This window comes from Hippopotamus amphibius, chromosome 9, assembly GCF_030028045.1.
Source record: "Hippopotamus amphibius kiboko isolate mHipAmp2 chromosome 9, mHipAmp2.hap2, whole genome shotgun sequence".
NCBI classification, from domain to species: domain Eukaryota; kingdom Metazoa; phylum Chordata; class Mammalia; order Artiodactyla; family Hippopotamidae; genus Hippopotamus; species Hippopotamus amphibius.
Genome location: NC_080194.1, coordinates 83,218,530 through 83,246,396, shown reverse-complemented (window position 1 = coordinate 83,246,396; position 27,867 = coordinate 83,218,530). Strand labels below are relative to the sequence as shown.

The 27,867-nt window shown below is 40.0% G+C and overlaps 1 protein-coding gene across 5 annotated transcripts; it reads left to right on the top strand.

Moving 5' to 3' along the window:
* Nucleotides 1-1,067: 1,067 nt before the first annotated feature.
* STT3A (STT3 oligosaccharyltransferase complex catalytic subunit A) lies at nucleotides 1,068-25,195 on the top strand. Of its 5 annotated transcripts, none has more exons than XM_057748656.1 (18): nucleotides 1,068-1,177; nucleotides 3,249-3,375; nucleotides 3,857-3,917; nucleotides 6,695-6,816; nucleotides 7,195-7,340; nucleotides 8,519-8,609; nucleotides 9,710-9,816; nucleotides 10,506-10,670; nucleotides 11,943-12,123; nucleotides 12,950-13,105; nucleotides 14,064-14,155; nucleotides 14,857-15,012; nucleotides 15,246-15,434; nucleotides 16,333-16,449; nucleotides 16,567-16,669; nucleotides 21,288-21,476; nucleotides 22,618-22,733; nucleotides 23,340-25,195. In XM_057748656.1, exons 2-18 carry the CDS (start codon nucleotides 3,288-3,290, stop codon nucleotides 23,376-23,378), a joined length of 2,118 nt encoding a protein of 705 aa, XP_057604639.1. In that variant the 5' UTR covers nucleotides 1,068-1,177; nucleotides 3,249-3,287; the 3' UTR covers nucleotides 23,379-25,195. The 5 variants fall into 5 exon arrangements, with proteins under 5 accessions (XP_057604639.1, XP_057604640.1, XP_057604641.1 ...); XM_057748657.1 differs by lacking the exon at nucleotides 1,068-1,177 and adding an exon at nucleotides 1,201-1,240; XM_057748655.1 differs by lacking the exon at nucleotides 1,068-1,177 and adding an exon at nucleotides 1,737-1,856.
* Nucleotides 25,196-27,867: the final 2,672 nt, after the last annotated feature.

Genomic DNA, 27,867 nt, shown 5'->3' with positions numbered 1-27,867 from the left:
GTTTGGTCGGTTGCATTCAACCGCGGAGTAACAGCGAAGAGAAAGGAGCGACATTGGCACTAAATTTGAACAGCTGCTGGATGCTCCCATTTTCTTCGATGTGGCTCTGGCTCACTGAGGTGTGTAGGGAGTGGGAGCGCGTGTCTGAGAGCTGATGGAACTGGCTGCTGAAACTTAGCCCCCTTCCCTGTCCTCAGCAACGTTTCTCTGTGTGTGAGGACAGAAAGGGGGAAGAGAAGCCAGTTAGGGCAGCTTTCACTGGCAGGTTACTTACAAAAGGGTGAGCAAAGCGCCGCCAGGCTGCAAGCTGGTTCCGGAAAGAAGCCTGTCTACAACTTGGGAGGACCTCCCCAGCGGCCGCGGAGGACTCAACCTGCGGCGAAGATTCTTCCCACCGAACCCCAACGACCCCTTTAGCCTAGGCATGCTCATTCACGAGGTCAGGGGCTTAAGAAAGGGAAATGCCTCGTGACATTTGCAGGGCTCTAGTCCGTCGCAGTTCACCCGAACAAAGTCAAAAATAGCTCTTGAGCGAACCGTCAGACAAGATCCTGTACACGATGTAACGGTCTGGACCGGGAAGCGTTTGAGTTTTCACTGAGAATAGGTAGAAAATTCTTCCCACTTCCCCTTTAACCTTATATTAGGTAACAGTCAATTTCTACCTTTAAAAAAGGAAAACCGTCAGAAACGCAGACCAGCGATCTCCGCCCAGCTTCTCGGGATTTGTAGTTTCCTCCTGTTCCTTCCCGTGGTTTCCGCTTCTGGTCACGTGACTAGGCTAAGCTTGTCGCACCTTCCGTCCGCGACTCCTCCGCGGTCCGCAGGCTGACACGTCACTGCTCAGCCCTCAACCAAACTGCTCCGAGCGTGTTCTTTCCGCGCTTTAGCTCTCATGAGCCGGCCTATCACTGCTCGGCCGTTGCACGAAGTCCCGCCTTCCAGCTGCTAAGTGACATCTACATTGTCCAGTTAAAATGTGGGAATGCGGCTTCGTCCACGCCTCCGAGTCTGACAGACAGTTCTATGATCTTATCTCTCTCCTCCGGTGTCATATTGGCCCGGAGAGAACCAACGGGGAGCGGCCCGGGAGGCGGACCCGGCGCTGCCAGGGTTGGGTGCGCCACTAAACGGATGGCAGAGGGAGGCGAGCGGATTCCTGAGGAACACGAGTCAGGTGAGCAGGCCCTAGGATATAACTTGAGGACTAGCGTTGGTGGAGCTGAACGAAGTGCAGGAGGTGGGGCTCTAACGGCAGCGGGCGCGGGCAGAGTCTGGAGCCTTGCAGAGGATGGGGCGTGGGGCGTGGTGTGGGGACGTCTTGGCTTGGAAGGATGTGGGGGTCTGGGATGGGGCGCGCGCTTAGGCCAGGAGGGCGTGGGGAAGATGGGATCCCGGAACTAGTCCTGGAGGGGATGGCGCTCAGGATGCTGAGGCGGTGGGGTGTCCCGCGCTGGGTGGTTGTCAGAGGTGTTGCATTTAGCGAAGGTGGGAGACGTAGGGAGGAGGGACCTGCAGAAGTGAACAGAAGTGGGGGAGGGTGGGGCGAGTGTGAGAAGGTGTGAGCAAACGGGTGAGCAAGTTGCCGTTTTCGGAACTAGAACCAGGGTAGGCCAGGAGGCCACAGCTTGCAGGCACAGTTGAGGTGGAGGACAGATGCCAAGTACTTTAAGTGTCTTTGCCGTTATTTGCTTTAGTGGTGTGCGAACATGACCAGAGGGCACAGTATGGAAACTCCTTTAAGGTCCTGGCCTAAATTACCGGCTCCTTTACTCAGTTTTCAGGTAGAGGTTCTAGAACTCTCATTTCCTCCGCTTAGTCTTCTAGGCCGTGTGGCTCGTATCAACTCAGTGTTGGTAAGTTTTCCTGTTTCAGGTGTTGCAGAAAACAAGTATAAAGCTGCGGGATGTAGGTGGATTATGGACTTCCTGGAGTTAGGTGTTTATTTTTTAGTGCAAGATAAGGTTTTCCTTTGGGATTATAGTTAACACAAATGTAAAACTGCTCCTCTGGGACAGTTAATTATGGGAAAGATGTTTGACGTCTCACTGTTGGAGCTAGGAATATATAATTCTTCATGCCTTCCACCCTGTCCAGTGTTATTTTTTCCCCTCTCCATTCCTCTAGTAACAGTGGGGAGAAGATCAGGAAGGATCCAGGTTCCTTCCCCCCCTGCAGTCTTGTACAGTGTTGCATATTCTTTATTATCGTGTCACTTAGCCCTTGACCAGCTTATGGTTTAAGAAGGCAGTGCTGTCTTAAACAGAAATAGCTAACTTCCTGATTAGTGCTAATAAACTTTGTCCATCATGTGATCCATTCTGAATGGTCTACAGCCTGCTTCTCTCAACATTTTATTTTAACATAGTCCACCCCACCCCCAGCCCAATCTTTTTTTGCTTTAGTAGGAGAATTTTATTTTCTCTTCCCTCCAGATTGTCATCTGGTTGCATGATCTGTCTCTGGGATCCGTGGCTTAAATCAGCAGTGTCAATTCCAGGATACTTTGAGACAGCTGATGGGAAGTGGGTGCAGATCTGAGCAGTAGTTATAGTGTGATACAAAAGATTGAAAGTGCAGTGATCTCTCTATGTGTATCTCTCTCTTCTTGAGTGCATGACTGTACCTGCATTAGTGATTAGTGATCACTCATGCTCCCTAGTGGACCCTGCAACCCCATTGGGATTTGGAACAGAAAGAAGTTTGCAGCCAGTCAGTTGAAGTTGAAATTTAGGGCTGTAAACGGTGCTGATTCAGTCATGACTTCTATTTCTCAGCCTTCTGCTTTCATTTCTGTGCTGTTTCTCTGCTTTCTTTCATACATTCCTGCTTTTTCTTGAGTGTTCTGTTTTTCTATTTAATTATTCTTTTCTCTATTTCCAGTCTTTCCTATTTTCTTTGCATGTCTTTCTCGAACCCCTTTCTTTCTGTGTGTGTTTCTTCTTTACTTCTTACTTTACTACTGTTGCGAGTTATGCTTATGTGCTTGTTAGCTGTGAGGACTGGGAAACAGAACTATGGTGATAGTCTCATCATTCCTTTTCATCCTTGACTCACAGACCTGAAATGGCTACTTCCTTGCCAGTTGGTCATAATTCAGGCTTGGCTTGTGTATTAGTATTAGTCCTCATCCTCTCTGGTATGTTCATTACTTCCTGTCTGTGGTTCTCTACCACCATAAAATATGAAAGTGAATTAGGTAAACTGAAGGTGTTTAATATCTTATGACCTTGACTTTTCCATTTTAGCTATTTGAATGTCATCTGTTGCTGCCCATTGATATCAAGATGACCAAGCTGGGATTTTTGCGGTTGTCCTATGAGAAGCAGGACACACTTCTGAAGCTTCTAATTCTGTCAATGGCTGCTGTGTTATGTGAGTGTACACGTGGACCTCTCTTTCTTAGGATATGGAAAGGAGAAAATTGACAGATGGGACAAAATGTATTGAAAAGCAAGGAGATTATGTTGAAAAATGATGTATGTGTCTTTTCTAAAAGTTAATTAAAATAAAATCTACAGCCAGAATGCAGACAATTTTTGACTCACTCTTGTATATACAAGATGACCATGTAAATTGGATGCAGTATTAGTAGGTGAATGTGTTGTTATAGGCCTTGATAATAAGTGGTTAAGTATGTCCTACTTAAGTGGAAATGTAGGTGTCATTGTCAGGGGAAAGTGAACTTCTTTGTTTCTTCTATGTGGGAGGGATGGATAAATACTTTATTTAGATATCATTTCGTATTTCCTGTGACTTGAGTGCTGGATAATACTATTATCTCTGTAATATTACTATCTACTATTGTTTTTCATGGTATGTTACCATTAAAATATTAGTTCTCTGGTTTTTGCAGCATTCTCCACTCGTCTCTTTGCTGTCCTGAGATTTGAAAGCGTCATCCATGAATTTGATCCGTGAGTACCTTTCCTTGGTATTTCCTTTGAAGCATTCAGGTTCGTGGTTTTTAGATTCAGATACCAGTGAGCTCTCAGTGATGGGGATGGACTTTCTATACATTTTGGGGAGAAAACTCTCAAGTTTTCCAAAGGAGATAATTGTCTCCTTTTGAAACATTTCTGTTGGAATTTCAGACCAAGTGAATCTCTCAAACTCATAAAAAATGAGAGAGGCATTGCTGGTGTGCCTGCTTGTCACTTAAGATCTGGCTAAGCTGAGAGAAGTCTGGCTTCTCATCTTGGTCAATGGTTAATGCTGCAGATTGAGGGAAAGGGGCCTGGGACTGGTGTGTGTTTGAGGCTCAAAAGAAAAATCATAGGTCATGAACTTGAGATCCGTGACTTTTTTTCTGTTTAACAATTAATGTGATAGAAATTGGGCCTGTCAGTTAAGTTCTAAGACATTGAGGAAAATTTAAAGCTGCAGGTTTTTTTTTTTTTTTTTTTTTAAGTCTTTATTGAATTTGTTACAGTATTGTTTCTGTTTTATATTTTGGCTTTTTGGCCTGGAGGCATGTGGGATCTTCCTCCCCAACCAGGGCTGGAACCTGCACCCCCTGCATTGGAAGGTGAAGCCTTAACCCCTGGACCACCAGGGAAGTCCCTAAAGCTGCAAGTTTGATTGGAGATTTTATTAGATAAAAAGTGGCATAAGTGAAAGGCATTTACTGAGCTTCATTTTGTTCCAAGAACTGTTTTACAGATTATCTATAAATCCTTACAATAATCCTATGAGATGGAGGTACTAGCATCTCCTTTTTACAAATGTAAGTGAGGCTGGTTACACGTATAGTAAATGGAGGAGCCAAGATTTGAATCTGTTTGTCTGTTTCTAGACATTGGAGTAACTGTGTTATTTTACCAAAGTTAAGGCTTAATGAAAAACTTGGAGAGCTGGAATTATAGCTTCTTGAAGCATCATTGATATCTTAAAAATAGCATGTTCAGTTTATGGAGCTTTGATTCAGGTTTAATACCTGCACATATTTGCAAATTTGTCATATTGTTTTGTGTAGATATTTGATAGCACTTTGGAGACATATAGATATTTTCTTGGGGGCCTCCCACATCAAAAGTTTTTTTCTTTTTTCTTTTTTTCTCATGAATGAGGAAACTTTTATCCTTTTATTTCTTGATCACCAGTATGTTAGGGCTTTTTCTCAAACCTTCTAGATGAGTGAACACTGAGATGAGATGGTCAGGGAAAGCAAGAGTATCTGCTCTGTAGTTGTAGAGATGGAAAGGACTGTACAGATCATGTGATTTGACACTTCTTCTTGCAGAGCAGGAAACAGGCCCAGAGTGTGACCCCAGATCAGGCCTTTTCCCACTAAGTTGCACTTCCTCTGGCTCATTCTGCCTCTCCTACTGTTAGGGAAAGGACACAATTCTGACACATGTTGACTGCCTTCCACCCTCATCCCTTCTCTCCTGACAGTTACCAAAATAACATTCATCAGCAACAACCAGGAGGATAGAGATTTCTGCCATCTGCTACATCTACTTGCTTCAGCTGCTAAAACTTGACTGACCAAGGAGGAAATAGGGTTAGAGGGGTGGGCAGGAAAGATGGTTAGTCAAGATTATCTTTAGTGATTAAACAACTCCTTTCATTTTATTTATTTGTTTATAATTTTATTATTTATATAATATATATTTGTCTTTCTTATTTCTTTTCAAATGAGAAACTTAAGAGAAGAGGTTACATAGCTTGGACCTAAAGAACTGTGTCTGTGCATAACTCTAAGCATTTTATGTCAGTTTTTTTTAAATTAATTAATTAATTTATTGGCTGCGTTGGGTCTTCGTTACTGCTCACGGGCTATCTCTAGTTGTGACAAGCAGGGGCTACTCTTGCAGTGCGTGGGCTTCTCTTGTTGCGGAGCACAGGTTCTAGGCGTGTGGACTTTAGTAGTTGTGGCACATGGGCTCAGTAGTTGTGGCTCGTGGGCTCTAGAGTGCAGGCTCAGTAGTTGTCGCGCATGGGCTTAGTTGCTCTGCGGCATGTGGGATCTTCCTGGACCAGGGCTTGAACCCCTGTCCCCTGCATTGGCAGGTCTATTCTTAACCACTGAACCACTAGGGAGGTCCCTCAAATGTTTTTTATGTAATCTATATTTTTATGCTACCATGTAGGTGGCACTCAAAAACATTTTAAATAACAACATGAGTAGATCTAATTACAAGTTTAAACACTTATTAAGAAGTTTTTGTTATGGAGTGGACTAAAAAACGTTCATCCTGCATATGGTGTCACACCCACATCTTTAGAGATGCTCATCACTTAAAGTTATCCATGTGTCCTTGCCTGTGGTGTGGAAATGTTCTGCTTTGTGTTCCTGTCACTTGGAAAGAGTCAGGTCTATTGGTGCCCACATGTCAGCTGTCCTGTCTTTTGGGTGCTTGAATTTATGACTGGGGCTAATGTCTACTATATGCCAGCCTGGTGAAGTATCCTGCTTGAGTGTTTTCTTTAAGGTTAGACTACGGTTGCATTTCCTTATGAGAGAAGCAGTGCTTTAACTGAGACAAGCATGGAGCTAGTAATGAGGAGGCTTATGGTAATGTAAAATGATGTTCATGCTTAAAATACTTTTTTGGTACCTAACTGACTTTTATTGGAGTAATGGTAAGTTCCTCAATGGTGTAACCTAAGGAGCAGAATTCACTGCAAATTGAGGCAAGTGTTTGGGTATGGAGAGGAGGAGACACAGTTCATTTCTTTCTTGTTATAGGTACTTTAATTATCGGACTACCCGGTTCCTGGCTGAGGAGGGATTTTATAAATTCCATAACTGGTTTGATGACCGGGCCTGGTACCCTTTGGGACGAATCATTGGAGGAACAATTTACCCAGGTGAGGGGAACAGGATTTTTTTTCTTCACGGCAATAAGGTGTTTGTATATTATGGAGCACTGTCTTTTACTTCTAATATCTTCATTTTGTGACACTTGTAATTTCATTCTGATTACAGATTCCTAAAAGTAGATCTTATATAGAAGGGAAAACATGTGTGGGAGAATGGGGATGAGCAGTTTTTCATAAATTCTGGACTTCTGATTGAATCCATAGGAGAGAAATTTGTAGGCCTCCTGTAGTTGCTGTGTTAGTATCTCTGGTGGTTTGTCAAGACCTGTGTTGTCACTTTATTGATACTTGGATTTTCCTTTTCTCTTTCCCTTAAGGTCTTTGTCTTACTAGGATAACCTATTGGCATTTCTCTTCCTGTTACAGGCTTAATGATCACCTCTGCTGCAATCTACCATGTCCTCCATTTTTTCCACATCACCATCGACATTCGGAATGTCTGTGTGTTCCTGGCCCCTCTCTTCTCTTCCTTCACCACCATCGTCACGTACCACCTTACCAAAGAGCTCAAGGTGAAGGATTTGGGGTGACAGGAGGCTTGGGAATGATTGTTGTTGAACCTCTCAAGTTAATGCTAGAGGGTGGGGGGACTGAGAGCCTTAGAAGGACAGGCAGCAGGGGCTAAAGACAGATTTTGTTGAGCTGAATTATTGGCTTCACCACAGCCCCTCCCTAGAATATGTGGTTTCTTATTGTTAGTAACAGTTTGTCCTTATAAGAGAACATTTGAAGGTCAAAAAAATTGCTGCATATGGAGAAAAAATATTTAAAGTGAGGTTTAGATTTTGAAGTCCTCACAATCTAAGGGAGAGGAAAAAAAACCACAAGAAGCATTCCAAAGTGGTTAGTTCTTCCTACTGGAAATGGACGCTTAGCAATTATTTGTTGATTTTTTTTTTAAACATTTATTTAAAAACTCTTAAACCACTTGGCTTTTGTAGTAGACTCCATAATACAGACTGTCTTTTTCCAGGTTCTGCATTGTTGACCCTGGCTCCTTGGATGCTATTCTTAGCTTGTGGCTATGGTGTCAGGGAGATACCTGAGAGGTGATAAACTAGTAGGAGGGCTTGGGAAACTTGAGTTTAGTTTGGAAACTTTTTCATCCTTCTCCTTGCTGCCCTTGTTCCAAATTTGACTCTTATCAACAGACACGTCTTTCCTCTTTTGAAGTGTGCGTTATATTTTGTTGTTGCTCTCTCTTGAGTTCACAGATTGCCTAGGAATTCCAACTTTATTATCTAAGCTCCTGGCATCTTTAGTCCAGATAGAGTATCACCTCTCTTTGTTGTCTTATTAGCTCACATAATTATGGCCTTCCTTTGATTGTCCTTGCATAGCTTTTAGAGATGTGACTGGTGTTCCTGTGGTGTGCAAATATTGTTAGGAGTAGGGACTCATAAGGCTGAGGATACTCCAGCCAAACAGCCCATTCTGTGGCAGCATCTGACAGCTTACATTATTTGTTCTTAGCCTGTGTGTACTCAGTTTCAGACTTGGTATCATCACGGGAAATTGGTTGTGAAGTATGTAGTTTTCTTGTGCTGTGAACTTTTCTAGCCTCACATCTACACTGGAAAGTGTTGGACTGTTCTCTGGGCCCATTATAAGCAGAATGGACTAGTGGATCCTCTCTTCTCTCTCATGGGTGCATTGGTGTTAACTTCCTGTTACCCTTCTTGTCTTACAGGATGCAGGAGCTGGACTTCTTGCGGCTGCCATGATTGCTGTAGTTCCTGGCTATATCTCACGATCTGTGGCTGGCTCCTATGATAATGAAGGTAAGACTTAAAGTGCTGAAGAGAATCTGTTCACCTCATTATCCAGTAGAGCTTCATGAAGTACACTAAAATCTGGGTTCAAATCTGTTGTTTAGTGATAGCAAAAATAGTATCTGGGTGAGAAGATTAGAAATGGGCAGAAAGGGACCTCCGACAAGTTTGTATTTTCTCTCTGTCATTTCTTCTAGAAAGGTAGCTGGTTATTTTCCTTATGTAGGGTCTTTGGCTCATCTCTGTACTCCTAAAAATAGAGTTAAGTTTTTGTAGTGGATGGTACTATTGTTTTAGCCTTGTGAGCATTTGCTTTATTTTCCTAGATGAGAGGAATGGATATTCTTAAAACTATCATGACTTTTATTGACTTATTTCCAATTCAACCTGTATATATTGAATGTTATTGGTAAACAGTGTTAGGTATTATAAAGATAGTTAATGAATAAGAGTATTGGCTTATAATTATGGAATTATAGAGATAATGAATTTGTTAGCCCATAATCTATTAATGTAGATTAATGCAGACCTATAACAATAAATAATAACAAGCAGATAGTATTATGTGCTACAAGAGAAGTATGAACAGAGTACTTTGGGAATGTAATGAGAGGAGAGATTAATTCAGATTTGGGGATCACGAAAGGCTTTTTGGAAGTAGTTGTGTTTGAACTGGGCCTTGAAGTTGGAACTTCATTAGGCAGATATTAAGAAGAGAGGCAGTCAGGGCATAAGGACCAGCTTGTGGTAAGATGTAGAGGCAGGATGATGCTTGATAGTATGGGATATCTTGAGGACTAAAACACAGGGAATTCAGTGCCTGAAAAGAACAGTAGTAATACTGACTAACACTTACTGAGTGCTTACTGCATGCCAGGTACTGTTCTAAGTGTTTTACATGCGATAGTTAAATTTGTCTTCACAGCACTTTTATGAAGTAGATACTATTATGAATTCTTTTTTTATAGGAAACTGAGACAGAGAGGTAGGGTAATTACACTGTTAATGGGCAGTAGATCCGAGATGTTAATGTCGGTAGTTTGTTCCAGAACAGTATTAAATATTATTCCAGCATGGCCTTTTATTGAATTTTTGTGTTCTTTCTGCAGGGATTGCCATCTTTTGCATGCTATTGACCTACTACATGTGGATCAAAGCAGTAAAGACCGGTTCCATCTATTGGGCAGCCAAGTGTGCCCTTGCTTATTTCTACATGGTAACCCTTCAGTCCTTTCTTCCAGGAGTCTCTCTGTGTCCCAATACCTATTGGGATCAACTGATACAAATTGAAAGTAGCTCGTGGGCTTTGAGACCATGAGCTAGAGGCTAAAAGTCTTTATTGTCTCTTGTGTCCATACAAAGCCTAATCCAAGGCAGGCAGGGATATCCATTGTATAATAGCAAGATAGAGATAATTTTTTTAATTTTTAAAGGTCTCCAGATACTATATTTTCTGTGGGTACATATTGGTTGGCCAACTCTCTTTTCTGGTGTATTCCCCTTAAATTTTTCCTTTCCTAATATATATTTTTTTATGTTCAGTCTTTTGTAAACACTGAGACTTCTTCCCTCAACTGCTTCCACTTGCTCACATTTCCCTTGTATCCCTAAATCCTCTGTGTGACTAGGTTTCATCCAGATTAATGCTGAGGGTTTTGGGGCCTCTTGTTTTGTGATCATGATGGCAGGAGCCATAGAGAACAGGGGATTGAGTTACAGTAATGGGTGTTAATTTGATTTTCCTGTTTAAAGAAGTTAATTATTTAAACTCTTTAAACCACTTGGCATAAATAAAAGTTTTTCGTTACTGTTCTATAAAAAGGTCACAGGTAACATCCTAAGGTACAGTTGTGGTGTTTCAAGGAGGAGCACTCAGAGGAACTGTTCTTTTTTATTCTGTCCTAGGTCTCTTCATGGGGAGGTTATGTTTTCTTGATCAACTTGATCCCTCTTCATGTACTGGTGCTGATGCTCACAGGACGTTTCTCCCACCGGATCTATGTGGCCTACTGTACTGTTTACTGCCTGGGCACCATTCTTTCCATGCAGATCTCCTTTGTGGGTTTCCAGGTGAGCCCTAGACTGAGTGGGGTTTTTAGTTTCTTCCACTTTTTCTAAGCAGCTCCAGCTAAATTGATTTAGCTTAGATTCTGGTGAGGAGAGTAAAACTTATTCACAGGTCTGACCTTGTTAACACTGCTTGTGTTAAGTGAAGCAGCAGAATCATTGGTCATTAAAGTCTGCCTCCTGGAGTGTGTTAATATTTGTTCACGAAATTTAAATTTAATGATTCCTAATTTGGCTTAGGTTTATGGGAGGAGAAGGGATATTTTGGTTGTGCTGAGTTGATGTGAGTGATCAGTTATCTTTTTCAGTCCTTTTTAATGTGAATGGCCCTATTTAATAGTAATGACTGCTGAACTTCTTAATGGGGCCTAAGTGAAGGTCCTTTAGGAAGCAAAGTGTGCACCTTTTAATCACATTACCTCACAAGGTTAAGAGACAACTATTGAAGAGAATAGCGTGATTTCTCATGTAAAATTCTTATGAAAGTGCAACCCTTATTCAGGTCAGCAAGTATTTCTTTACTGATCATCTACTGTATGCAATTTGCTATAAACGCGAATGTAAAAAGTAAAAAAAAATATGATTCTGGTCCTTAAGGAGGTCACAGTTTTGTTGGGAAAGAAGCACATGCAACTGTCTGTGGTTTAGTGGTTCTAGAAATGTGTATATTTCCTGGACCAGGAGCATCAGCAGCATCTGGGAATTCGTTAGAAATGCAAATTCCAGGGACCTGCCACAGATCTACTGAATCAGAAATGCTGGCGGGTGGGCCTCAGCAACCTGTGTCTAAACATGCCCTCCTCTTCTGCCCCACCATGATTATGATGCCTGGTGAAATTTGAGACCGTTAGCCTAAGTTATGGAAGAGATCTAAAGTGTGTGGAATATTGAAGAGAGTGATGGATTTCAGTTATGCAGATTAGGAAGAAATGGTATTTGCATTTAAACTCTTTAAACCATCATTCAGCCTTGAATGAGGAGAATTTCAATGAATGAAAATTTTGGGAAAATGAGAAAATTGCAATCAAGGCTCAAGAAACAACCTGAGCAAAGGCCGGAGATGTGATAATGATAGAGTATGGTACACTTTGGGGGACTCCACATAATCTTTGGAAAATGTGGCAGGTGAATTAGACCTTCCCCTAGATGGGCCCTAATTCCTTGGTGGCCTCAGAACTCATTGGACCCTTTGGTCTGAACTTAGTCAGGATAATTCAGGTCAAGGCTGGACTCATTCTTTTCCTAACATTCGTATATGTATGCTTTCACCTACAGCCTGTCCTTTCATCAGAGCACATGGCAGCCTTTGGGGTCTTTGGTCTCTGCCAGATCCACGCCTTTGTGGATTATCTGCGCAGCAAGTTGAATCCACAGCAATTTGAAGTTCTTTTCCGAAGTGTCATCTCCCTGGTAGGCTTTGTCCTTCTCACCGTGGGAGCTCTCCTCATGCTGACAGGTAGGGAAGGCCTTTAGTATTAAGTGTAAATGGGTATGAACATAGAAAAAAACCCCCAAATAAGGATTATTTTCTGACCACAGAAAGATTCATTCTTTTCCTTCTGTTTCTCTTGATTTCAAGCATATGAAGTCTAACTTCTGCACATTCAGTCCTCTTGTCAGCCAGTGTTTGGATTCAGCATAGAAAGAAGATTTTATTAGATTAGCTCTTAATCTCAGAAGATCCACAATTGATGATAGGACTATATCTTATGCTAATCATTCTCCTCTTTTTTTTTTTTTTTTGTCCTTTTCTTTCCTATTGGTAGGGTGGGAGAAGTCCTAACATTGCTTGCCCTACGATATGGCCTCATCTAATCCCATGTGACAAGACCATGGCTGTTTAGTTTGGGTAGCATGCCTCGTTTTCCTCCTCTCTTCATCTTCCTCACTCACATACATGTCTCAGAGCCTGATTTGATTTTTCCCAGGACTGAATTGTCTAATTCAGAGCAGCACTGGAGGATGGAGTGACTTAGTTTATAGTGCTGGCCTTGGTTTGGCCAGATTTGGCCTAAAACCCTTTTAGGAAGCATTTCTGCCTCCCTTTTCTCTGAGTGTATATATAGCCTGACTTTATTCTGCTGACTGTGCTGACAGAAGTACTCTCAAGTTTGAAAGAAAGGAAGGAGTGAAATTCTCAAAGTATCTGTGGCATTTAAACAAAAACTTAGTCCTCCTCTGTCTCAGAGAATCTTATTAAAATGGAAAATTGTGATTAGTTAGGATCAGATGTTATTTTGTTTCAGAAGTAATTGTGAAATATTTGTTGCCTCTGCTGCCAGGAAAAATCTCTCCCTGGACTGGGCGATTCTACTCACTGCTGGATCCTTCTTACGCTAAGAACAACATCCCCATCATCGCCTCCGTGTCTGAGCATCAGCCTACAACCTGGTCCTCATACTACTTCGACCTGCAGCTTCTCGTCTTCATGTTCCCAGGTCTGTCTGCCTTGTTCTGAAGTGGCCTTCTTTGTAAGAATCACCATTTGATTCAAAATAAGTAAAATACCCTCATCCTTGTATTTTTGTTGTTGTTTTTGTTTTTTGCCTGTTTATGCAGTACAGAGGATGGCTAAGTACATTTTTCTAGTATTTGAAGCAGAGTAGATGTCAGAAGTTGAACAATTGCAGATACTGGCAAGTTCAGAATCTCACAGTTTTCTGTTCATTTGTATCATAAGTTAAAATTCAACCTTAAATCAGGTTTTTGTTTTTTTTTTTCTGGTACTTCTAGTGTACCCCAAGCCCCTCATCCCTGACTCCTCCCCATTTATCTTCTTAGCAGTATTGAATTTTGAAAGTAGGCATAGCTGATTATAAAGCCTCTTCATCTAACTTATTTCTGGCCAACTCAGATATGTCTCATAATTTACCAGTGGTAGGGGACCATTTTTTTTTTAATTAAAATAACATTTTTTTTTTATTATGAAAGTAAGTTGCCATTTGTAAAAATATAGACTAATATTTAAAAAAGTAAAATTTCAGGAGTTCTCACCACATACCTGTTGCTACTGTTAATACTTTGATGTATATTTATCCAGTTATTGATTAAAAGTCAGTTGATAGAGTTTCTCCCCAGACTTTTAAAATTTCATAATTGTAATAATTTGTTATTTAGTATTAGAGAAATAATATTTAAGATATATCATTTGTTAGTTTTTTAAGTACAGAAGTGTGTAAAGAAGAAGACAAATGGTCCATAAACTTCCACAGCAATATTTTAATTGATGTATTTTATTCTATTTTATAAGTATTCTATAATTAACTATGTCCTTAATGTTGGACATTGAGGTGGTTTCAGATTTTTTGCTATTTTAAAGAGTGCCATAGTAACGTCTTTGCGTGTATCTGTGATTGTTTTTCAGCGCTTCACTTCTTGTTACTTTTACTTTTGTAGTTGGTCTCTATTACTGCTTTAGCAACCTGTCTGATGCCCGGATTTTCATCATCATGTATGGTGTGACCAGCATGTACTTTTCAGCTGTAATGGTGAGAAATGCCCTCCGTCCTAGCGAACCTTTCTACCCCTAACTCTGAGGGTTTTCTTCGTCCCCCTGCGTGGCAGAATTCAGTACTGGTGATTGTGCAGAGGCTTCCCTCTGAGCATTTGAGGGGCTGAGTGGTAAAACTGCTCGCTGTTGTCGATCCTTCCTTTCCAGGAATGTATGGGGTGCTCATACATTCTCATTGTGGGGCCCAGCTTCTCAGATTCATACCCTTGTGTTAGAGAGAGGCGCTTTGACACTCATTGGAGAAGGTGACCCTGGGCAGGTTCCTTCCCCTCTCTTTCTGTTGTCTAAAAAAGGGAGATGATGTTTTTTCCTTAAAGGCCTGGGTGTGCTGAGTGCTAGGTTGTTAAAAGAGAGGAGAGATTTTATATATTGCAGTTAGGTCAGTGCTTATCACACTTTTTTGATCCCAAACCACAGTTAAGGAATAAATTTTCTGTCATATTATTGCTCAGGATATACATACATACATACATACATGTAGAACTGAAAAACAAACTTTAAAAAATATATACTTCTACTATAGGTGTATCAAGTATTTTCTCTTCTATTTTGTTCTATTCCATTGACAAATCATATTTGTTGAAAACCCCTAAATTGATGTCATCATCTACTAATAGGTTGAAATCTGTAATTTGTAAAACACCGATCACATTGTGATCTTGGTTCCTGTTTTTTTAGGTGCGTCTGATGCTAGTCTTGGCGCCTGTTATGTGCATTCTCTCTGGCATTGGAGTCTCCCAGGTGCTGTCCACTTATATGAAGAATTTGGACATAAGTCGACCAGACAAGAAGAGCAAGAAACAACAGGATTCTACCTACCCTATTAAGAATGAAGTGAGAATTAAACAACTCAAAGAACAGGCTTGGGGAACTGTGTGTGTGTGTGTGTGTGTGTTTTGTTTTTGAGTGGGTGGAGTAAAGTAGACCACTGTCACAAGAGGTTGGAATTAACTGTCATAGACTGACATTTCGATTCATCTCATCTATATTATTGACTGTGTGTAAGAAGCTGTTCTGTGTTACGTAAATTTAATTGGTTCACAACACAGTTTTTCTTCTTTGTCTAGGTGGCAAGTGGTATGATACTGGTCATGGCTTTCTTTCTCATCACCTACACCTTTCATTCAACCTGGGTGACCAGTGAGGCCTACTCTTCCCCCTCCATTGTTCTGTCTGCTCGTGGTGGGGATGGCAGTAGGATCATTTTTGATGACTTTCGAGAAGCGTACTATTGGCTTCGTCACAATACTCCAGAGGTGAAGATTTGGGAGGAGTGGGATTGTGGGGTAGGAGGAAGGGAGAGACATTTGATGTTATATCAGAGTGAGTCAAATAGCTTTTAGATGGGTGGAAAGCTTGGAGAAATTGGAACTATAGAGCCTGGTGCTGAATGAGCCTTAAAGGTCAGCCTCCGTTCAATTCAGGATTTCTTCTATATCTCTACTGGTAATTATCTGCACTCTGCTTGGGCACTTGTATCGACAGCATGGTGATTTTATCATGAGGTAGGCCATCCTGATTATAAAAGAAGAAAAAAGTTAACAATAAATAATACATGTTTATTGTAGAAAAATCAAAAAATAGAAGCAAAAAAAAAAGACAAATTTTCAATAAAGGATCACCTAATGATAACCACTTTTAACATTTTGGTTTATACCTTTTGAGAATCCTTTCCAGTAGCTACTGGGAATGGCATTTCTGAGTTAGATTCTTGTAAGAATTTCTTAATCCTTGTTCATCATATCCTGTGATTTGCTCCCTCTCCCCCTGCCCCCCTTCTTTTTAGTAATTTTTGTGATATTGTTTATGGTCATTTATTTAATACAGTTATCTGATGACACCAGGCTGTTTACTTGGAAATATTGCACAGTCCCCTACACGTCCCACCCCATTATGCTTAGTTGTCTAAGATGATCTGGGATGAAAGAACTGGCAGTGATGGATTGTACAATTTGCATTGAGATTTCGTGATTGTATGTAAATGTAGGACCAGGTGCCAAGATGCATTTTCTTGTTTAGGCATGCCTTATTCTGGGAAGAAATTGATTAATTAGCCATATCTCACTTCCTGTCAGATGCCCTTCCACTCCTCTTGTATTTGATATTTGGAGGGGGTGAGGAGCTTGCTATTTCCGTTTCCCATTCTTCTTTCAGGATGCGAAGGTCATGTCATGGTGGGATTATGGCTACCAGATTACAGCTATGGCAAATCGGACAATTTTAGTGGATAATAATACATGGAATAATACCCATATTTCTCGAGTAGGGCAGGTAAGGTGAGGGGGTCATTTGAGTGTTTGATGCACAGGGTCTAGTGGGAAATACTTCTCCACGAGGGATCATATGGCTTGGAATTTTGCTTTGAGAAATGTGCGTGTGTTTTTTTAGGCAATGGCATCCACAGAAGAAAAAGCCTATGAGATCATGAGGGAGCTTGATGTTAGCTACGTGCTGGTCATTTTTGGAGGCCTTACTGGGTATTCCTCTGATGGTAATGTACTTGATTCTATTTCTAGCTACAAGGCATAGATTCTGAGAAAACTAGGTGAATATTCTATTTTTCTATCATTTTACTAATATCAACATATTTTCTCATTTGGGAAAGTTTCTGAGTATTTGCAACTTGAGGTTTGGTTATTTTGATTTTTTTTTCTTTTTTTGTTTTTTTTTTTTTGAAGATATTGTGATGTTTCAAGCATACTTTTTTTTTTCTTTAAGAATTTTTATTGAGATACAATTAACAGTACAATAAACTGCATATATTTAAAGTGTACAATTTGATTTTTTTTTCTTATTAATAATGTATATACGACAATCCCAATCTCCTAATTCATCCCACACCAACACCCCCCTCCCCCTCCCACTTTCCCCACTTGGTGTCCATATGTCTGTTCTCTACATCTGTGTCTCTATTTCTGCCTTGCAAACCAGTTGATTTGTACCATTTTTCTATATTCCGCGTGTATGTTTTAAGATACGATATTTTTTCTTTCTGACTCACTTCGCTCTGTATGACAGTCTTTAGGTCCATCCATGTCTCTACAAATGTCCCAGTTTCATTCCTTTTTACAGCTGAGTACTATTCCATTGTATATATGTACCACATCTTCTTTATCCATTCATCTGTTGATGGACATTTAGGTTGCTTCCATGTCCTGGCTATTGTAAAGAGTGCTGCAGTGAATATTGGAGTGCATGTGTCTTTTTGAATTATGGTGTTCTCTGGGTATATGCCCAGTAGTGGGATTGCTGGGTCATATGGTAACTCTATTTTTAGTTTTTTAAGGAACCTCCATACTGTTCTGCATAGTGGCTGTATCAATTTACATTCCCACCAGCAGTGCAAGAGTGTTCCCTTTTCTCCATACCCTCTACAGCATTACTGTTTGTAGATTTTCTGATGATGCCCATTGTAATCGGTGTGAGGTGATACCTCATTGTAGTTTTGATTTGCATTTCTCTAATAATTAGTGATGTTGAGCAGCTTTTCATGTGCCTCTTGGCCATCCGTATGTCTTCTTTGGAGAAATACCTATTTAGGTCTTCTGCCCATTTTTTGATTGGGTTGTTTGTTTTCTTGATGTTGAGCTGGATGAACTGTTTATATATTTTGGAGATTAATCCTTTTTTTTTTTTCAACAAGTAGGAAGTAGATGTAAAGAATTCTCCTATACATATGGCATGCTATAATTGTCTAAAGACCTAGGAGTAGTTTCACAACCAATGAACAATAAAGAACATAAGGCTTCTGAAAATTAGCTTAAAAATTAGCATTTTCTGGTGGGTTTAAGCCATAGATATCTGCCAACTGAAAATATTAACCGTGTTCCCTATGATTATTAGCAAAATCACATGTTTAGAAGAATCATCCAGATACAGTTCTCTGCCTTAAAAAAACTTCAGAAAAATTAAAGCAGTACCTGTTTATACTTTAAAATGTTAAACACTTCTGAAGGTTTATAATAAAAAAATGGTAGTCCTCTGCCCTTAAACCACCTTGTAACTTCAGTTCCCAGGAAATTATTCCTTCAGTTATTTCTTCTAGTACTTAGGTACATATTTCTAAATAATGCATGTTTTGCTATTCACTGATTGGTCAGTTTTGATATCCTGTATCAACTTCTTATTATAGTTGATAAGGAATTTAGTTCTTTGTATGATCCCCTCCCCCTTTCCGTCTTGCATCTTCTCAGTATAGTTAATGATCACTTTTAGGTTAAATCCAGATAAAGTGTTTTCAAAATCATGACTAAGTAAATATTATTTACTGCTGAGTCAACCTGTACACCATGGTTACATTCTTATCTAGAATAACTTGTTTTCCTACAGTTAATAATTACCTCATTTCTATCTTAATTTTCTTTGAATTTGATTGCTTCTTAGAGATGTTCAAATTTTAGATTATGCTTGGCTTCTGATATACACAGACTTAACAAATCCACTTGAATAGTATATATAAAGTGTCAGTATAAAGTAATAAGACTAGTTTCTATGTGTGTTGTACAAGCAGAGGAAGAGTGATGATAGCAGGGGTATGTTCTCATGGACTTGAACTTTTACAAACAGTTGCTTCAGTACTGTTTGGTTGTGTGTGATTATAGGTTTTTTCTTGCTAATAATAATAATATATTCAAATAGTACATTAAAGTATTTGTGTGTGTATATATGTTTGTGTGCATATGTATTTTTATATATGGGAGTGTACACACATATGTGGTGGAACTGGATAGTTCCCTGAGATCTTTAGTATTCCATGATACATATGTATATCTATCACATTGTCTTCATCTGTTCATCTGTCAGTAGACTATGGTTGTTTCCACGTCTTGGCTGTTGTGAGTAATGCTGCAGTGAATGCTGATATCTATTTGGGATAGTGATTTCATTTCTTCTGGGTATATCCCCAGAAGTGGGATTGCTGGATCACATGGTAGTTATATTTTGAATTTTTTGAGGAACCTCCGTACTGATTCCTACAGTGTCTGTACCAGTTTATGTTCCCACCAGCAGTACACAAGGGTTTCCTTTTCTTAGCATCCTACCAGCATGTCTTTTGCTTTTTGACAAGAGCCATTCTAGCATGTATGAGGTGATGCCTCATTGTAGTTTTGATTTGCATTTCCTTAATGATTAGTGATGTTGAGCACCTTTTCATGTACTTGTTGGCCATTTGAATATCTTCTTTGGAAAATGTCTTTTCAGGTCTTTTGCCCATTTTTATTTATTTATTTATTTATTTTAATTTTTTTTAAAAATTATTTATTTATTTTGTTGGCTGTGTTGGGTCTTTTTTGCTGTGCCCAGGCTTTTAGTTGTGGTGCATGGGGGCTACTCTGTGGGGGCTACTCTTCGTTGTGGTGCGCGGGCTCCTCATTGCCATGGCTTCTCGTTGCGGAGCATGGGCTCTAGGCACATGGGCTTCAGTAGTTGCAGCATATGGGCTCAACAGTTGTGGCTCACGGGCTCTAAAGCGCAGGCTCAGTAGTTGCGGCACACGGGCTTAGTTGCTCCGTGGCATGTGGGATCTTCATGGAGCAGGGATCAAACCCGTGTGCCCTGCATTGGCAGGCGGGTTCTCAACCACTGTGCCACCTAGGAAGCCCTGCCCATTTTTAATTGGATTATTTGGGGGGGGTTGCTATTGAGGTGTATGAGTTCCTTTTCCCTAACCCAACGAACTTTTTAGCCAACCGAATATTTTGGATATTAACCTGTTATTTGATATATGGTTTACAGATTCTATAGGTTGCCGTTTCATTTTGTTGATCATTTCTTTTGCTCTGCACTCTTCCATTCTCAAAGCTTGTCAGCTTTTTGCTTCAGACATACCTGCCAGGAAGCTATAATATCAGTACTTTAAGATAGCTGAGTTGATGCTCTGGGGTTTTATTTTTGGTACTGTTTCTGGCTGTGTGATTTAGGCAAGTCTCTGTGCCTCAGGTTTTCCATTTGAAAGATGGAGGAAAGATTGCAGACATTCCATGAGGATAATAATATTATTTCTTGAATAGTTACTATGTGACAAATAATATGTAAGGTAACATGCTCTTACTTATAATACTATAGCACCGCTATTGTTACAGATACTCTAGTTTTTCTAATTTGACACATAAGGGAACTGAAGCACAGGGTCAGCCACCTAGAATTGGCAGTGCTGGAATTCAAACCCAGGCAGTTTAGATCCAGTCTGTTCTTCACCACTGTGATATTCCCTGGAACCTTTTTGGTAGGGCAGTAGGAATCTTTTTTCTTAAGGATCAATGATTCTTATACTGTCTATTCGCCTAAAGCCTTTAGGGGAGATACAGGGAGTGACATATTCTAAGAGATAACCTGAGTCGATGGTGCTGTCAGTGTTTATGGAGCCCAAAAGTACACTTGATGTAGAAATGTTGACTTCTCATACATACGGTTCAGAAGTTTGTAACTCTGCAGCTGTAGGTCAAGAGGGAACATATTCTGTCTTCTCTACCTTTTTGGTAAAGCTGCTACTCCCTAGGTCAGTGCAGTCCAATAGAAATAAAATGGGAACCACAGATGTCATTTAACATTTTCTATTAGCCACATCAAAATAAGAGAAACAGGGGAAGTGAATTTAGTAATTATATTTAACTGAATATATCCAAAATATTATTTAATATGTAACCAAGTTATTTTACCCACTTTATTTTGCTTTATTTTGTTTTATTTCGGACTAAGTCTTAGAAATCCAGCATGTATTTTATACTTACAGCACATCTTAATTTGGACTAGCCATGTGTCACGTGTCAGTAGCTCATGTGGCTCATAGCTAATATATTGGACAGCTTAGCCCCAGGTAATACCTGGGACTAATTTCAGTTGTGACTTAAGTCTGGGCCAATAGCATAGGATTTTAAGAGTCTATAGGAAAATCTGTAGGAAAAGCTGTATATTTTGAGGAAAAATATTTGACGATATAGTACATTTCTTATTTTTATAAATTAGAGTTAAATGGTACCATATCCCATTAGAAAAATATTTGGGGGAATTTCCTTAGAAATAGTGACCTTTCATTAGGTAATTTAGCTCCAGCAGCCTTTGTGATACAGCAGCTTTTTCTTTTTTTTAATCTTTGTTTTTTTTCCTAGACATCAACAAATTTCTGTGGATGGTCCGGATTGGAGGGAGCACAGATACAGGCAAACATATCAAGGAGCATGATTATTATACTCCAACTGGGGAATTCCGTGTGGACCGTGAGGGTTCTCCAGTGCTGCTCAACTGCCTTATGTACAAGATGTGTTACTACCGCTTTGGACAGGTCTACACAGAAGCCAGTGAGTGATTCCTGATAACATTCATAACAACAGTAAGAACAGTAACAGCTAACACATATAGTGTTTTTTGTATGCCAGGCCCTGCTTTAAGTTCTCTGTATCTACTAATTCATTTAATCCTTACAACAATCCAAAAGGTTGACACTAACATTATTCCGATTTTATTTTATTTTAATTTTATTATTTTACTTTTTTAAAGATTTATTTTATTTATTTATTTTATTTTTGGCTGCATTGGGTCTTCATCGCTGCACACGGGCTTTCTCTAGTTGTAGTGAGCAGGGGCTACTCTTCGTTGCGGTGCGCAGGTTTCTCATTGCGGTGGCTTCTCTTGCTGCAGAGCACGGGCTCTAGGCGCGCGGGCTTCAGTAGTTGTGGCTCACAGGCTTAGTTGTTCCGCAGCATGTGGGATCTTCCCGACCCAGGGATTGAACCCATGTCCCCTGCATTGGCAGGAGGATTCTTAACCACTGCACCACCAGGGAAGCCCTATTCCCATTTTATATGTAAGGAAATTGAGGTACAAATAGGTTCCTTAACTGCCCAAAGTCACATAACTAGTGCAGAGTCAGGTTAAACTCAAGACAGTCTGGCTCTAGATTTTATACTTTTGCCCATTACTTTTTATTGCCTCTCAGTAAAAGATATTTCAGTAGAGAAAGGAATGTGAATGTGGTTAGAGTGAGATAAAGAACTTTACATTTCTTCAGATAAATTGAAAGTAATTTGCTTAAGTCTTTCCTTCTGACTTCAATTTTTTAGTTTTGCAGTTGGGACTGTTTTTGAAGTGAATGCAGGTCTGTGACATCTGATAGGTTCTTCTCTGTTCCATGGAAGGGTCACTAGTGTATCACAGAGGCCATGGGTGGTAATCCTCAGGAATAGAGGTGCTTGGAAGTCAGTCCCTTAGAAGATATAACCTTCACGGACTCTGCCAAGCATCATCTTGGAGAGGACATGAGTTAGGGTAACACTCGATTTGCCCTTACTAACTGATGTCCTTTTCTGCAGGCCCTACTCTAAATAAACTGCATGCTAGGGAATAACATTCCATTAGGATGATTAATCAGGTTGACTTACTATTTCCGTAGGAAATCAGCTCTGTAAAAAGAAGGGTGTCTCCTTTTTTGTCACTTTCTAGAGCGTCCACTAGGCTATGACCGTGTTCGGAATGCTGAGATTGGGAATAAAGACTTTGAGCTGGATGTCCTGGAGGAAGCATATACCACAGAACATTGGCTGGTCAGGATATACAAGGTGAGCAGATGTTACACTGAGAAAGCAGCTCTCATGCTTAAAAACGCGGCCACATATTTCTAAAAGAGGGATATTTCTAATGTCTAAAAAATAGCTTGCAACTCACTTAGAATTTTTATATTTTTATTTTAGATTGTTCTTAGAGAGTAGACACCCCAGTCTGCTGTCATTCTGGTAGTAGTTGCAGTGATATTTTTCCGGTTGGGGCTAGACTTGATTTCTTTTAGTGATTATCAGGTTTAGAGGGGCGGGGGAGTGTGTGTGTGTATGTGTGTGTGTGTGTGTGTGTGTGTGTGTGTGTGTTTTCAAATTACATTTTCTTCTCTCCCGTTGAAGAATTTATGGCATAGAGAATCACTTAGAAGTGTGTTATATCTCTTACATAAGAAAAGGTTGAGAACCCTAGCTATATTTGGAGGGTAAATCATTTACACAGCTCTTCACAAGTACTCTGAGAGGCTAAGCAGAGAGTAGCTAGTCTCCAGAGCAGAAACAGGCAGCAGAATCCAACATAAGCTTTCTCCGTCTGGGTGAACCCAGCTCAGTAAAGAAGCTCTCCCATGTTGACATGATTGTAAATATTAAACTGATACTTTTCTGTTGCAGGTGAAGGACCTGGATAATCGAGGCTTGTCAAGGACATAAGCGTTACTTCCGGCTCTGGTCTGCTTCGCACTGAGCGCGTCACATTTAGGGCGCTGAAGATGGTTTAAAAATATGCAGTTTATAAGAACAGAGCACGATGAGATTAGAATTGTCTGGAGGTTTTGCCCTGGGCAAATGGAATGATCTTTATAATTCTGAGCAGGTTACCAAATGAAATGTCATGGCTTTACTTTGGTCAATTAAAGGGGGGGAATTTTTTTTAAATGTGCCTTATTTGTTTTGACTTACGACTGATTTGAGGAAGCCTGAAGTTTATGCTGGGCTGATCGAAGGACAGAAAGCAGACCTCATCTGTGCTCTTAGCTCCCTAAAAGAGCTAAGAGCCATGTAGGGGCATTCTGTCTTTCTCTCTCAAATCAGAACTATCAAGTACTAGCTCAGATCCTACATATACAAACAATTTTGTCATTTCAAAAACTGCAGCACCTAGCACAATGCCTTGCCCATAGTGGGTGCTCAATAAACTTTTACTGAATGAATAAAAGTTTGTGGGACCAGAGGAGTGCCATTTCTGGGCAGGAAAGGCAGCTGCATTGCCATCATGTCTCTGTTCTCAACATCTCTTGTCCTTAGAGGCTCTTTGACTACAAGGGACAGAAGGTGGCTAGCCAGACCTGATCTCACCAATATTCTTTGGGACTAACTAGGTGTTTTTGTTTTTGAGCAGGAGTAAATCCAGTGCGACTAAATCAGTAGTTTTGAAGACTTAAGGCAAACAGTGAAATTATTGTTCTCAATGGAGAGGCAGAAACTCCTCCAGCATTATGTACAGAACTTGATTGTCAGTAGGTGTTTTTGAATTAGGTGATTTGTAACCACACATATCTATTTGAAATCTGGCTTTTTGAAATCAGTACTCTCATTTATCCACGATTTCCTTTAGCTTATGCACTAAAACTTGTGGTTATGTAAACATGAGTTTCCTTCTCCCTTAGTCTCAGCCTCTTTGTTATTATATATTACTAACAAGCTCCATGATCTGGTTTTGAAGCCCTTGCCAAATTAGTTACAAAAAGCATAGGAGTCCCCTTGATATTTAATGTCAGGACAAACAGCCTCATGTTCAGTTACAATAGAGTATTTTATGTATTCTAAGACATATGTCAGTGATGTATATAAACCCTTAGTTATTTAAAAAAAAGTACAAGGTAACTTTTTTTTTCCTTTAAGAACTTTTATTGAGATACAATTGACATACAGTACAAGGTAACTCTTTTAATGTTACCTGTTTAAGAAACAGGAGCAATGACATGACTTCCAGATAAGTCAAAATGGTGCTCCTAAAGGTATGCTCAGGTCTACCTGTGTACCCAGGAAGCAGCCTTCCAAACCAATATATGTACGAGGTGCTTCAACTGTGGGTGAGATTTAGATCTGATGTAGGATTTGATTTACTATATGTAAATACATGACTTGATTTATATACAGAATTCTTCCCTAGTGGAAGAGGTTATTCGAAGGTGGGTTTTTTGGCGGTGTTTTGGTTTTTGGTTTTTTAACCAATATGAGTAATACCAGTTAGAGATCATTGGTGATTTTCCTTTGTAGGAATGGGATAACCCTTTATCACTGCAGTTGTTACTCTTATGATTTTAATTTTGTTACTTTCTAGGCTTCATGAAGCTATTTTTTTAAAATTTACTTCTAATTTCCATTGTTATAGTGAACTTAGCATAAAAGAAAGTCAAATAATTCTAAAAAGCAACAACACTGTTTTCCACCCCCCAGAGGTACCCACTTTCAACTCTGCTGATTCTCACATTACTTACCTCCGTATCATTAAATAACTTGCTTTATTTTGCTATGTGTTGGTTTTTCAATTTTAGGTATCTGTTAACTTTCCGGTATGGAAATTGAGGATTTAGTTCTTTCTCACCATCCTGCTATTCCCATGGACACACATATTCTTACTGTCTCAAGGCTCTATTATAGTTATGGTTTAGAGTAAGCTCAGTAGTTTTTACTTTAAGGCTTTTCACAACTAGGCCATGTGATATATATCATTACTACTTTTTTTTTTTCTGCATAACTTTTTTTTGGAGGGAGTTTTTTCATTTGTGTTTTGTACTTATCTCTAATTTCTCCCCAAACTCACCTTCATTTGCACCACCTTCTTCTTTTAGTATGTTCAGACTCGTAAGGTATTCATTCTTAGAGATGTCTTTTGTTTTGGTATATTCCAGTTTATACTGGTTTACTCTCTAGGTTTGCTACACAGCTTTTGAGTTGGTGCATCCTTTCACTGTCATATTGTGTGTTTATCTCCTGACTTCTTTCTGAATTTATCACCACTACCTTCCTGAGAAAGTGTATGGGAGATACATTTCTTGAAGTCTTGAGTGTCTGTTGTCACACTCAATTCACAGGTTGGCTAGGTATAGAGTTCTAGGTTGGGAATAACTTTTCCTTAGAATTATTTTTGAAGCACTGGCCCATTGGTTTCTTTTTCTTTTTTTATAGATTAGTCTCCCAATATTCTTATATTAACTCTTCTGTTTTCTATCTTTATTCTTCCTTCTGGAAATTTCCTAAACTTTTTTTTTCCTAACCTATGTATATTGTTTCCTTTTTTTCTACTATCATATTTTTTTTAATACCCAAGAGCCTTTTTGTTTGAATATTCCTTTGTTTGGACATCTTTCATATTAAAGACCTTTTCAAAGTCTTGCTTGTCAGCAAGAGTGGGACCCTAAAAGCTGACTGGAAGGTCTGTTTGGGGTGGGGTGGGGCTTATTGAATGTGGGCTTCATTCTCCTGTGATCTGGCTGAGTTGTTATATTATGAAATCCCTGATATTGGTATCTTAGATCTTTTCTTCCCTTGAGAAGGCTTTTATGTCCTCTGCAAGGATACAAGCAAACCAGGCTGCCAGATTTCTGGGAGGAAAAGTAGGCTCAAAGTTTCAACCTTCAGTGCATAAACTTAATCCTTTTGTTTTCAGTTAGGTATCCAAGCCTTAACTATGCTTGATTCTCTCTAGCTCTGATAACCATCAGCTTTGGGGAGGGGCAGTTCCTTGGGTATACAGAGGAGGGAGGGGATCCAAGGGTCCATTTGCTTCTTACATAATCTTTCACCCTCTTTGAGCCCCACCTTCACCTTATTCAGCCTGTTGTCACTAATTAAACTTGAGCGTTTAGGGAGTTCTGTTATGTAAATAAATCAAATTGCTTTTCTGCTTTCCCATTGCTGGCTTTAGGATTCACCTTTCTTTCATCCAAGTTACATTTCATCTAAAGACTTCCCACTTTGCGAACATTTTTTCATATTCTATGCTTGCGGGTTATTGCCTTTTAAACATTTAATATTTCAAAATAATAAATTTTACTATTTCATTATTAATTTATTTTAAGATTTACTACTAAAATTTACTATTTTAGTAAGGTTTCAGAAGGGGACAAAGGTTTTTGTGAGTATCTATTCTCCCATATGCTATCTTTAGCTGATATTCTGCCTGAAATGTGTATACCTTATTTTTTTCAGGCTAAGATACCTTTATTCCATCCAGACACAAAGGAAGTGTGGAGGCCCGCTTCCTTTCTTCATATTCTTTGTTTGCAGCACGCAGTGCGGAAACTAGAGAAAATGGACTAAACGATCTGGAAAACTTACTTTATTACATGAAACCTAGACAGTGATGTCACGATTGAAAACTCACCTAAGCATTTCTAAGTGTTCTGGTCTTGTTTTTTTGTCCCTGACTTTTCTTTAAAACAAATGTGTGCATTTTTGTGTAACATATTTTACACTTATTTTCTCAGTCTAGTTCACTGTCGAGAGGGAGTTATCTCAGTTTTTCCACATTGTTTTGTTCTCTAGCCAGTCCCTTTTCCAGGATTTACTTTTCCCACCTAAACTGGTTACTCTGCTTTTAAAGTCTGCATCGTAAAATGCAGCGTTTTTGCTTCTACCTGCCCGTTTCTTACCCGTTAAAGAGAGCAGGTAGAACTAAGCTGTGCAGTTGCACTTCCTTCAAAAAGGCTGAGTGGAGGTAGTGTTTTGGTGCCTGTTCGGACAAGACAAGGCAGATTTGGTTATTCCGACGTTACTTGCAGCTACAAAAGAGGAGCTTTCTTCATCCCGATAGCCTTCCCACCCCCATTACTGTGCGGCCAGTACTCGATGCCTCTCCGCTTCCATCACAAAGTTCTTTTCTTTCTAAACAGGATCGATTCTCAACAGCTGTTCCTGGCTTCTCGGCTCCAGTTTTATGTGGGCCGCGTTTTAACGTTACAGAGGCAGCCCTCACGGAGTACGTTCCACGTTACCCTGTCAGGCAGCGGGGCGAGGAGCTCGGGGGTCCGGGGCTGCGAGCAGCGAGCCCCGCGGTGCTGCTCTCCTCCGGAGTGCGAGGCGGGCTGGCCGAGGTCCCACGCCGGGTCCCACTTGGCGTTTGGGCCCGGAGGTCATTCGCACCGAGGCAGTCAGCAGTTCTGAAACCTCTTCAGCCAGGGTCTCCTGCCGGTTC

Excerpts from the sequence above, each read along its gene's own strand:
- STT3A (XM_057748656.1), top strand. The coding sequence starts at position 3,288 with ATGACCAAGCTGGGATTTTTGCGGTTGTCCTATGAGAAGCAGGACACA. Across the intron at positions 12,124-12,949 it reads AGCTCTCCTCATGCTGACAG|GAAAAATCTCTCCCTGGACT; the intron begins GTAGGGAAGGCC and ends CTCTGCTGCCAG. Across the intron at positions 14,156-14,856 it reads TGTACTTTTCAGCTGTAATG|GTGCGTCTGATGCTAGTCTT; the intron begins GTGAGAAATGCC and ends CTGTTTTTTTAG.